This window comes from Phoca vitulina, unplaced genomic scaffold (genome assembly GCF_004348235.1).
Source record: "Phoca vitulina isolate PV1807 unplaced genomic scaffold, GSC_HSeal_1.0 scaffold1, whole genome shotgun sequence".
Lineage (NCBI taxonomy): Eukaryota > Metazoa > Chordata > Mammalia > Carnivora > Phocidae > Phoca > Phoca vitulina.
This window is the reverse complement of record NW_022589704.1, coordinates 18,291,085-18,302,473: the sequence shown is the minus strand read 5'-3', so window position 1 is coordinate 18,302,473 and position 11,389 is coordinate 18,291,085. Positions and strand designations below refer to the sequence as shown.

The 11,389-nt window shown below is 56.0% G+C and overlaps 1 protein-coding gene across 4 annotated transcripts; it reads right to left on the bottom strand.

Moving 5' to 3' along the window:
• Positions 1-214: 214 nt before the first annotated feature.
• DNPEP (aspartyl aminopeptidase) lies at positions 215-10,216 on the bottom strand. 4 transcript variants are annotated; one of them, XM_032401561.1, is made up of 15 exons: positions 10,143-10,216; positions 9,408-9,501; positions 9,234-9,322; positions 9,016-9,129; positions 8,638-8,763; positions 8,289-8,419; positions 7,931-8,006; positions 7,704-7,811; positions 6,877-6,954; positions 5,895-5,978; positions 5,023-5,183; positions 4,574-4,613; positions 4,348-4,449; positions 717-884; positions 215-353 (listed from the first exon to the last, which is right to left on the bottom strand). In XM_032401561.1, the coding sequence occupies exons 1-15, from the start codon at positions 10,146-10,148 to the stop codon at positions 303-305; spliced, it is 1,428 nt and encodes a 475-aa protein (XP_032257452.1). In that variant the 5' UTR covers positions 10,149-10,216; the 3' UTR covers positions 215-302. The 4 variants fall into 4 exon arrangements, with proteins under 4 accessions (XP_032257452.1, XP_032257459.1, XP_032257468.1 ...); XM_032401568.1 differs by having other exon boundaries at positions 216-353; positions 10,056-10,181; XM_032401577.1 differs by lacking the exon at positions 10,143-10,216 and adding an exon at positions 9,642-9,856 and having other exon boundaries at positions 216-353.
• Positions 10,217-11,389: the final 1,173 nt, after the last annotated feature.

Here is an 11,389-nt window from a genome sequence, read left to right as displayed (position 1 = left end):
TGGGAGAAGGGACCTTCCAACTGTGGACCCACCTACCTGTCACCGACTTCAGGCATGGCCTTGAGGAAAAGAGATTCGAGATCAGGCCTCCATCAGCTCCCAGGAGCTGTGGTCTCCTCTACCTGCCCCCTCCCTACCCCCTCTGTTCTGGTTTCAGAGTCAAAGCCAGGTTCAACTCCCACCCCCTTGCGGTTCCCAAACAAGTACAACAGAATGAGTCTGAGTGAGAAATCCACTTTAATAATCCAGCTTCAGCTCAACTGACCACTTCTCAAGTGCAAGAGAAGTCTTTCCAAGAGGCCTCAATCCACTAAGAGGTTACGGCTCAGAGAAGGGAACAGCTCAAAGAAGCCCTAAAATGGAAAGCAACATGGGATCTGGAATCAGTGGAGGCCAGCTGGGGGTGCCCTGCGGCACACCTCCCGCCAACACAGGGCCCAGCCAGAGAGGCACGGTGCTCACCCACACTTGACAACTTTCCCAGTCTTGTCATCTCCCACCCCCTCTCCATCCTCTCATTATCCTCTGGGGGCTGATCAGGGCCCCTGGGCCTGGAGAAGAATGGGGACCTTTCCTCTCCTACATGGTAGCCCCAAGACAGCCAGCTCCCATCACCCAAGCCGGCCACCTAGCAATGATGTTGCCCCAGCAACCCATCCGGGCACTGGAGGAGGAACGAGCCCGGCTGCCGCGAGGATGGGTCAGGTAGGAGTCACCTTGAAGAGGGTGAGGGTCTGGAGTACTCCTGAGGTGCAGGCGGTCTCCCGGATGGAGTGCATGGCCAGTTGGGGGCTGCCTAAATCTAGAACACGCAGCCCCAGCCGAGAAGCCAAGATAGGTCCAATGGTGGTTCCACAGGGAGAGTCATTCCGGACCATGAGATCCTAGGGAAGGGTGGAGAGGCTTGGAACGGCATGCAGTGTCTGCTCATTAAGCCCAAAGAGGAAGGCGCCTAAGAACTGCAGGGCTGACAGGGGCCCGCTTCTGCCCCCTCAGGGAGTGGATGTGACCAGAATGAAAACAGGAAGCCCACATTAAATGGCAGGCCCAGAGGACAGTATATTCTGCATTGGTCCCATTTTCTCCGTCTGAACTACCACCACCCTCATTCCGGCTACCACCATCTTGCCTTCCATTAAGAATCCATAGCAGGCAAGGGAATTAAAAAAAAAAAATGTGCCGTTTATATCAACCTCTTGCTTAACATACACTCTCTCCCCGCCCCCATACACACACACAAAGAACAATCATTCAGCAGTTTTAGTGTTTTTAGAAATATTGCTATTGGCATTCCGAAACCACTTCCTCTATATTCTGGTAAAAAAATAAATAAGAAAGTCATAATATGATGTACAATGTTGAGATTTTCAGTGTGAGGGAAAACAGAATTATAAAATCAGATTAAGTAATAACTATTATTTTTTTTGAATAAGAATTGTAGTATTAACTCATGGTTTTCAAAACATAGATATTTTTTTCTAGCTATGTCAACAGAAGTGACCCCAAAGCACTGTCCCCCATGATAACAACAGACACTCAGGGTGTCAGACCACAGTCTCCAAAATCACCATCCTTCCAAAGCTGCCATGTCTGGGGAGAGAAATGAATGAGATGAGCCTGCAATTGCTTGTTGTACAGAAAGCAAGAAAACTTTTGAAGAGTCCTGTCAAAGGACACGTGTCCAAAGGCAAGACTCCCACTGGTCAGTTATGACTATCTGACGATGAAATAAACTGACCACAGGGGCGCCTGGGTGGCTCAGTCGGTTAAGCATCTGACTCTTGATTTCGGCTTGGGTCATGATCTCAGGGTCGTGGGATCGAGCCCCGTGTCAGGCTCTGTGCTCAGTGGGGAGTTTCCTTGAGATTCTCTTTCCCTCCCCCTCTGCCCCTCCCCCTGCGCTCTCTCTCTCTAATAAATAAAATCTTTAAAAAATAAAATAAAATTACTACAGTGCATTGGATCTACACTGAACCAATGAAAATCTGATTTAATGTCAGAAAAGGGAAAGGAAAAAAACCCCTATGTGTCACCTCTTGAAGTGGCTATTAACATACGTCACCTTGAAAACTGGTTATTAAAGGGAAAGAATGGGCATTTATCTGGTCTTTCCAGTAGAAACCGTATTTCATGATAACCAAATAGCCCTAGTTGATGGGGAGAAAGTTCCGCTTCTCAGAAGAATAGCAGCTAATATCTGCAGAAGGGATGACTCGTAGAGGGATGAATTGGAGGGATGGAATTACTGATTTCGGCAAGGACTGTCAATGGGTGTCAAAACCATTAGGTGTCTGGTTGATAGAGAACTCATCACTGACACAGTTACTGTCCAGCCAGAGGAGGAAAGCCCCCATATGGTGGAGGGTTTGAGGGCACCCCAATCAGGTGCTCAATCTTATCATCACTAAGGGCGGATCACCCAGATAATACATGTATGATGCAACATGAAAGACACACCAGTCATGATGTCTTCTGGCCAAAAATGTCTAACTTGAATCTATCAAGCCTTCGGGCATGAATTCCAATTTACAGGAAATACAGGGCCTAGAGGCACCAGCTAAGCACCACCACAAAGAAGCAACCAGACAAATCGAGAAAGTGAGACATCATGTGGGATGATGAGCCTCATTTCTTCAACAAGTCAATGTTATTTTATTTTACTTTTTTTGAAGATTTATCTATTTATTTAGAGAGAGAGAGAGCGAGCGAGCACACGAGCGGGAGGGGCAGAGGAAGAGGGAGAGAGAATCCCAAGCAGACTCTGCGCTGAGGGCAGAGCCCGACTCGGGGCTCGATCTCACAACCCTGAGATCATGACCTGAGCCAAAACCAAGAGTCTGATGCTTAACCGACTGCGCCACCCAGGCGCCCCAAATCAACGTTATTTTAAAAGGGGGTGGTGAGGGCTGCACTACACTATGAGATATTTAAGGAACATATGAACCAGATGTAACATGTGGTCCTGAACTATCTTAGATACTCAGGTGGGACAAGAGTCTGTAAAGAATATTTTGGGGATAACTAGGGAAAACTGAAAATGATCTGGGGGCACCTGGCTGGCTCAGTCGGTAGAACATGTGACTCTTGATCTCGGGGTTGTGAGTTCAAGCCCCATGCTGGGCATAGAGCTCACTTTAAAAAAAAAAAAAAAATCTGTGCATTAGGATTAGGTACAAATTTACCGAAACAGAAGTGTACTGAAATGAAAATGTAGAGAATACAGAGTGAAGAGGAAGCAAACAATATATTCAAAATGATTCCACTTTTTATAAAATATGTGTTAAGTATATGCATAGGAAGAAATCTGAAAGCATATACACAAATTTCTGTGGGTTCATGTTTTCTTATTTCTATTTGTGTTTCCTGGTTTTTTTTTAAAGTACACATGTCCTGCTTCTGCTGTGAGTTTAATTAAAGAAAATTCCCCCAATGTCTTCTCATTGCCTTAGAAGAACATGCAGACCCCCTTCCATGGCCTAGGAGGCCCTGCACGACTGGCCTGGGCAGGCTTCTCTTCCCGCTTCTCACCCCGCCTCTACCACTCTGGCTTTGTCCCCTCCTGACAGGCCGAGTGCACTCCTGTGCCCCTTGGGGTCTTTGCACTCATTCCCTCTGTGGGGATGCCCTCCCTGCAGACTCACCCACAGCTGCCTCTTTCTAAAGTCTCAGCTCCAAGGGTCACTTCCTCAGAGAGGCCTCCCCGAGAAGGGAACATTCAGGTCTACGTGGGGTGAGGCGGGGCTCCATTTGGCAGAGAGCGCCCTGAACCGGGAGGCAGGATGCCAGCCCCTGGTCCTGACCCACCAGGACCTGCTTGCTGTGTGTCACTGGATCCCCTGGGCCCCAGTCCCTTATAGCTCTACCTCCACCTATTTCTGACGACAGGGGCCATTGCCACAGCAAGAACGAAAACGAGCAGGCGGCAGTTCCAGTATCCCCAGCCCTGAACTTCACCTATGGAGGAGCCCAGGGTGTGGAGAGAAACACAGGGAGCTGGATGGGACAAAAGCAGGACTAAACCCACGTGTCACGAGCACACTGTATCTTCAGGTCTCACAGAAATCCAGCAGGGGAGGCCTCATCATCAGCCCCATTTAACAGGTGTGGAAACTGACCCAGGGAAACGGAGCACCTCGTCCACCGTCACGGGCCTACACAGCACACCCAGCACTGACTCCAGCTCTGCCCAGATCCAAAACCCATTCTTCTCGCTCTACTGGAAGCCCAGCCACCAAAGGTTGGCTCCCAGGTGTGCACCTCCCCACTTCACTGGGGACGCATCATCTGTTTATGCCCCCCCAGTCCCACTCCCTCTATCCTGTCTTCCCAGGCAGGGCCCAGCCTCACCTGCAGGGGCACCCCGACCTTATTGGCCACCTCTCGGATCAGGGCCTCTGAAACCGCATTCGAGGCATAGCGTTGCTTGCTGTTCACCTTAATCACAGGGCCCTGGGGAGAGGGAAACCAGGAAGCGAGGGTGAGGCACTCGTGGGTGATGGGCCCACAGGGAAGGAGACGGGGCCCAGAACCAGCCAGGCCTTCAAGTCCCTAAGGAGAAACAGGTGCATCTCACCTTGTGGAACAAGGGCCGGTGGTTCTCCTCATGCTTGTCCCTGTAAGAGACGGAGTCAAGGCTGTGGATGGCAAACAGGAGGTGGGTCTCCCAACACCCACCTCTAGCTATGCCCTGGAAACATCACTAATGCACCACAGCATTCTTTCCCACCCAGCGCGGGAGGACCTGAGGGGCATGCCGAACAGTGTCCCAGGCATCCTCTAGCAGTGGATGGAAAGAAGGCTGTAGAGAGAGTCTATTCGACATACCCGGCTTGGGCATTACATGACTTTGACCCATTTGCGTCTGGCGCAGTCAGAAGGAAGCCACCACTGACCTTCCGGACAGAGTGAGGAGGAAGGGGAAGGGGGGAGAGGCTGGGGCCCTGGGGCTGGGGCTGAGCCTGAAGGCAGGTTCCACTCGGGTCCCCAGCTGTGAGGACTGCACGCCTGGCCCGGCAGACTCACAGGTAGTTGGGGTGCACGGCGTGCGCCATGTCTGCGCTGATCATGTAGGACTTGGGGATGGCTTCCTCGAAGGCCGTCAGGTGCTGGTGTGAGGCTGAGAGTCGGCGCAGCACCAGCTCTGTCAGCAATGACTGTGCCCCCTGGGCGCTCTCGGAGCCCACCTGGTGACAGCAGACACTGCTCTGGGGTCTGGGCTCAGGGGCCAGAGCCGGAAGCCAGGGAGAGGGGCCCCACACCCAGGACCACCACTGGGGCCCAGGACTCTGCTGACTCAGTGGATGAGGAATGTGGGGTGTTGTCAGCAACTTCCCCAACGCTGTGCCCCTGAAAACCTGAGGGTGGGCTGGGGCCGAACTAGTCCTATGTCATCTCTGGGGCAGAAAGAGCACTCTCTGTGGGCTTCCTGCACCTTCCTCCCCTCCTCCTCCCCCAACCCTCACATCTGGGGCTTCGCACAGGTGCCCCACCACACTGGCCAATCGTCCTCAACCGCTCACTCTGACCCGTACAGTTCCAGGAGAGAAAAGGACCCATCTGCTCAGGCTCTGTGATGGTGTCTAAGAGCGCACCTCACGGGAGCGCGCAGAGCGACGCCCCACCATGCGCTGAGCCCTGGGGCTTACAGGATGAAGGGCAGAGTCCCTGTCCTCGAGGAGCTCACCATGTGGCACACGGGAGGTATGGTCACACCTCTAGAAGCTGACACATGCTCAGCCAGGGCGACCAAGTGCTAAGGGAGCATAGCCTTCCATCTCTGTGGTTTCCAGAACAGCCCTGGCTTACGGTGGGTGCCTGGCACAAGCTGGCTGCAGGAAGCTTCACAGACGGGACCCCATCCACAGAAGAGACCCTCCACAGGGCCCTCCACGTACCTCTTCGTTGTCATAGAGAGCGATCATGCGCACGTGGGGCTCCGCGGCCAAAGAGGCAGGGGCCGCACAGGAGTCGATCAAAGCCTGTTTGGGGGGGATCAAGAGCATCCTCCTCACTGCTCCTTCTTCCATAACCCTGCCCTCCAATACCTGGCAGGTTCACACTCCCAGCTGCCTGTTGTCATCACGGCCGGGATGAAGCGGGCTGGGCCTGTGACCGGCCTTTGTCCCTTAGGGCATTGGCTGGCTTGCGGGAGACCTTTCAGCTGGGCTGGGAGAACCACCCTTTGGGTGTGCTCCCCTACCTGCCTACGTGAAAGGCAGGAGGATGAATAAAATGGAGGAGAAGAGTGGAGAATCCTGGGAAGTCAAAAACAGCACACAGAGCACATAAACTAACAGGCCCCAGTGAAAAGATCGAGGTCCACAGAGGTGACTGGGACTCCATCAAGGGGACACAGGTCCCAGGTTCGGCCCTGGTCTCCATTAAGGCCCAAAGCCTGTCTCCGAGAATAGGATGGGGTGGGAGAGAGAGGGATGAAAAGAGAGAGAGCAAGAGGAAAGAAAGAAACAGAACTGACTAGGGTAGAAAGGTCACTCCAAGGTGACTGGAAGGAAGGGAGCCGGCCCCACGGACACCCCAAGGGCACAGACAGAAGGCTGGGTAGGCGTAAGCTTGGAGGGCAGGGGGGCAGAGGGAGGAGGGTGATGCTGCCTCATGAGACACGAGGGCCCCTCCCGGGAAGCAGAGGCTAATATAAAAGAGACGCAGTGGAGCCAGGTGAGGAGACCCCGTGGTGCCCGAGCTGGCCTCTCCGCCTTCCCCTATCTCAGCCCCGGCCCCCCCCCACAGTCCCCCGAGCGCCAGCAGACGGAGGAGGTGGCCAGTGGCCCTCCTAGGACCTGCTGGGCCTTGAGGCAGTGCCCCGACCACAGCTTCTCCCGGCGGTGTGCCCCGCCTGGGGGCACCCCCGCTGCTCACCTGCAGGGCACAGAAGCAGCTGTGCAGATTGTCCAGCCGAGGGGCAAAGATGAACTCCTCGTAGGCACCACCCAGGACCTAGAAAGACAGGACAGTCGGCCCAACCTTCAACCCTCCGCCCCAACTCACCTGCTTCTCCCTGCTCCCAAAGGCCCGGGTTTGAGCAAGCCTCCTTGGCTCTGTGTGCAACCCCGCCCTGTCCCCTGGCTTCGGGCGCTGGGATCCTGCTGGGTCGGGCTGAGTGGACAACGGGGCATGGAGCTGGGCAGGAGCTGAGGGATGGGAGGATGATGTGTACGGTTCCTACCAGTTCCTGTGGGACATGGAAAAGGGGGGAGCTGAACGGACACAAGAAAAGCTAAGGAAATAAACAGAAGAGGACATCAGCCCAGAAAGTGCACATTCAAAGAGGACCAAACATCCGAAGATTTCATAATCTCCTGCTGTGGGCAACCGGGAGGGACTTGAGGGCAGGCTCCAGAAAAAGGGGGGCCGTATCCGGGACTTCTGCCCTCAGGGGTGCAGGGCCAGGGTGGGTTCAAAGTACACAGCGACCACCTGCAGCAGAAACTCCTAGGAGGGGAGAAATCTGTGGAGGGGCCGATTCCCAGGGCCCACGCAGGCATCCAAGGAGGCAGGTCTGGAGCACGAAAGTGCCCTTTTGAGAACCACTGGCCTGGAGGCAGAGGGACATGGTGTCTACTGGGAAGAAGAGGGATGAGAGGAACTGGGGGACTGGCCGAGGTGGTGAGTGCTTCAGGGGATACGCTGGGGCAGGCCAGGATCCCCGCGATCCCCACCCATGAGTCCCTGCAACCATTCCCTACCGCAGGCTGCGTGTCAGCAAGACAAAGCTCCATCTCCAAGATATCCTCGGGGCTCAGTCCCAGATGGGCGCAGAGAAGGGACATGAGGACCGAGTGGTGCCGGTCATCCTGCAGGGCAGAAGCATGCTGGGAGGAAGAAGGTCTGCTCTTCCCCTCCTCCCCCTTCTCAGGGAATCAGTCCTTTCCCCCTCTCCTTCCCCCTTCCTGTGAGCACGGGACTCTCTTACTGTAGCATTGACAGGCCCAGGCTCAGGGGTCCCCTTCTCCAGCTCCTCCTGAACTGCTGTGGCAAGAATGGGGACTCTGTGGGGGGACACGTGAGAGAAGCGTGGGGCGAGCTGGAGGACATGGCACCCCTGAGCTCGGGCATCTCCCAATGGGAACTGCCCTTGCCCTTCGATTCCCAGTTTGCTTCCCAAATGGCAGAGCTATGAGGGCCCTCGGACATCATCAACTGGGTCCCGAGAGTAGAACCTGGCTGTGGCGACCGTGAGGTAGCGGGGTCCCAGGTCCCCCGCGGCCCCTTCCATCACTTGGTGCCACAGCCATCCCTCCCAGTCACCACGGCCCTTGCCCCAGGCTCACAAGTGCATCTCCATGTTGGGCCCAAAGTTCTCGTTGACATTGCGCTGCAGATGGATGGCCAGGTGTGGGATGCGGAGAATGGGCCGGTCCACGTGCACCAGCCGCTGTTCCAGCCGGCCTGAGGTAGGGCACTGTGGCCCAGCGGGCCAGGTCAAACCAGGGCGCCTCCCAACCACAGCAGGTTAAAACCCCCACTTCACCCAGACTAACCAACATGATGCTCGAACCCAGACTGCCCCACTCCCCCTTCCCTGGGGGGGGGCTCTCCACAGGTACCCTGAAGGAAGGTCACAGTCAATCTTCAGGCTGCTGAAGGTGAGAACCTCCCAGGTCCAACCCCAGTTCCCACCTTGACAATGACGCGTCCAGCCAAGGTCAGGTCCCGGTCAAACCAGGTGCTCCAGATCCCACCACCATAGGTCTCCACGCCAACCTGCTGGAAACCCACCTGGCTGCGGCGGGACCGCCGTTTCACCTAAGTGTGAAGATGGGGAATGAGAAGTCAGAGAAGGCCCAATGGTGTGATTTGGAGGTGAGACAGACGGGTGGAGGCCTAAGGAACACAGAAAGAATATCGCTGACAGAGAAGGGCCCAAGGTGTGGAGGAAGGGGGCGACAAGTCTCCCCCCGCTGCAGGAATAGAGCCCCCAGTTTGTACCTCTCCACTCCCTTCTGCCCTGTATTCCCCTGATGCCTCCCCTACCCCAGCGCAGCCCCAGTTCCTCACCCGGAGGCAGGGGCTGTCCGTGTGGGCCCCAATGAGGCTGAAACCATTGCCAGGAACATACTGGCCTCCCACAGCAAAAGCGATGATCGTGGAGGAGTTCCTGGTCAGGAAGTACTGGGGCGGGGGGAGATTGATTGGATTATCTAGCCGGCTGGCACAAAGGACTTTGAGTCCTGGCCTCGGGACCTGCTTCTCTGTCCCCACCCCACCCAACGTACCTTGCTTTCCGGCTTGATATCCCAGGTCTCCGTCTCTTTGAGTTCATGGAAGCCAGCCTGGAGAAGGCGGCTGCGGCACTCGGCCACGGCTGTAGCAAAAGCCCTCGCTTAGCGATGGAAGCCGGGTAGGAGGCACACCGGCCACCACCCTCCTCCCCTGTCCTGGTCACTTACCGTGGAAAGGAGAGGGGCTCCGGTTCACGAACTTGAGGAGTTCCCGGGCCGCGGCCTGCACCGCCTCTTTGCGGGCCCTACCGGTCATGGCCACCTAGTGGAGGCGGGGTAGGGGGGCTGCTCAGACTCCTACGAGATTTGGGACCCTTGACCTATATTATCCAGGCCCCGGAAACCACCTCCCCCATTCCCATAAGCCCCATTCCCGCGAAGTGATCGCTCCAAGGCTCAGACCTCTGCTTCCGCCCCTTTTCCCACCGACAGACGCAGATGCCGGGCCAAACCTCTTTCCGCTGAAAGCTCCAGCCCTCTAGCCAAAGTATCAGAACCCCAGCAGCGCTCCCCGCCCAGCTCGTCCAAGTCGGCCCGCCCCCTAATTCGAGCTTCAGCCCGGCCCCCTAAATCCCACCCCCACGTGCCCGCCCAGCCCAGAAATCCCGGTGGGTTCCGAGCTCCAAGCTCCCAAGAGGGCTCCTAACTCAGAGCCTGCCGGCCTGCACCAAGGAGCCAAAATCCTATTGGCCGGGGAATACCCCACCCGCCCTCCACGCCCCCAGTCTTTCGCAGGCCACCCTTTTCCAACCCCAGGAAGATCAGGTCACGGAGGCCGGACTTTCGGTTTCGCTTTGGGTCAGGCAAAGCCCTCACCTCAGCGCGCTGTTGAGCTTAGGCCTGAGCCGGCTCCGAGCCGGGTCTGGGATCGGAGTTAGAGCTGGGCGGGCCGTGGACACCTACCTGCATGGCCCCACGCGTGGGCCCGCGTCCGCTAGCCCTGCCCCCGTGCTCGGCCCGCCCCCTAAGCCCGCCCCGCCCCGCCCTACCCCGCCCCACCCCGCCCCCCGCCGCACCGTCTGCTCCGCCCCTCGCTAGGCCGCACAGCCCGTCCCGCCCCCGCCGCGCCGTCTGCTCCGCCCCTCGCTAGGCCGCACCGCCCGCCCCGCCCTCGCTGTCCGCGGCGGTAGCGGGGGCCCTCTGCTGCCCGGGAGGTGCTAGGACAGCCGCGAGCCGCGCGCCCCCACGCCTGCCAGGGTCGGAGAGTACGAGCTAAAACTCGCCCCTGCCAGCTCACCTGGTCCGACGAGTACTGTACAGAGTGCTCTCTCTCTCCACAGGCACCCTTGTGATAATAAAAGCAACAGGGCTAGTGTTCATGGAGCGCTCACGGTGAGCTTTAGCTTTATGATAAGGCTTCACGTGTTATCTGTTTAATCTTCCCAGCTGCTCTATCAACTTCGTACTTTCATGGTCCCCATTTTATTTATTTTTTTGTTTTGTTTTTTAAAGATTTTATTTATTTGACATACACAGAGAGAGAGCACAAGCAGGGGAAACGGCAGGCAGAGGGAGAGGGAGAAACAGGCTCCCGCAGAGCGGGGAGCCCGATGTGGGGCTGGATCCCAGGACCCTGGGATCTTGACCTGAGCGGAAGGCAGACGCTAAACCGACTGAGCCACCCAGGCGCCCCTTCACGGTCCCCGTTTTATACATGAACAAAACCAAGTACAGACACGAATCACTTGTCCAGGGCAGTAAATGGCAGAAGTGGGGTTTGGACTCAATTAATTTGACTCCAGGCACCTGGAACAAGCCATTCTCAGATCTTTTCTGGCCCTTTACATGCACCTTGGAAAGTGTTATGTTCCCGGGGAAGTCCCTGAGGGACAGAGAAGTAATGACTTGCCCAAGATCACACAGCCATTTGGATGCATCTAGAATTTGACTCCTGTCTGCACTCTATCCACTTCTTAAAGGACAAAATAAAACAAACTCCACAGGTTCTTGGAGACAATCCCAATATTCGTATGTCAAGAGTGGTGAGTAGCAATTTAAAAAACCAAGGTACCCACCTAGTCATAGATTCTGATCAGGACTCTTGGTGGCCCCTGGATCCAAAACAGGGCCCAGCAACCAGGGGTGTTAGCACTCCAAGGATTACAGGTCAATAGCACAATCTGTCCTTTATATACCGGGGTAGGAATGTT

Coding starts and splice junctions, on each gene's coding strand:
- DNPEP (XM_032401561.1), bottom strand. Junction 8,007..8,288: donor CCCAACATGGAGATGCACTT/GTGAGCCTGGGG, acceptor GTCCCCCCACAG/AGTCCCCATTCTTGCCACAG. Junction 6,955..7,703: donor TTGCTGACACGCAGCCTGCG/GTAGGGAATGGT, acceptor CTGTCTTTCTAG/GTCCTGGGTGGTGCCTACGA.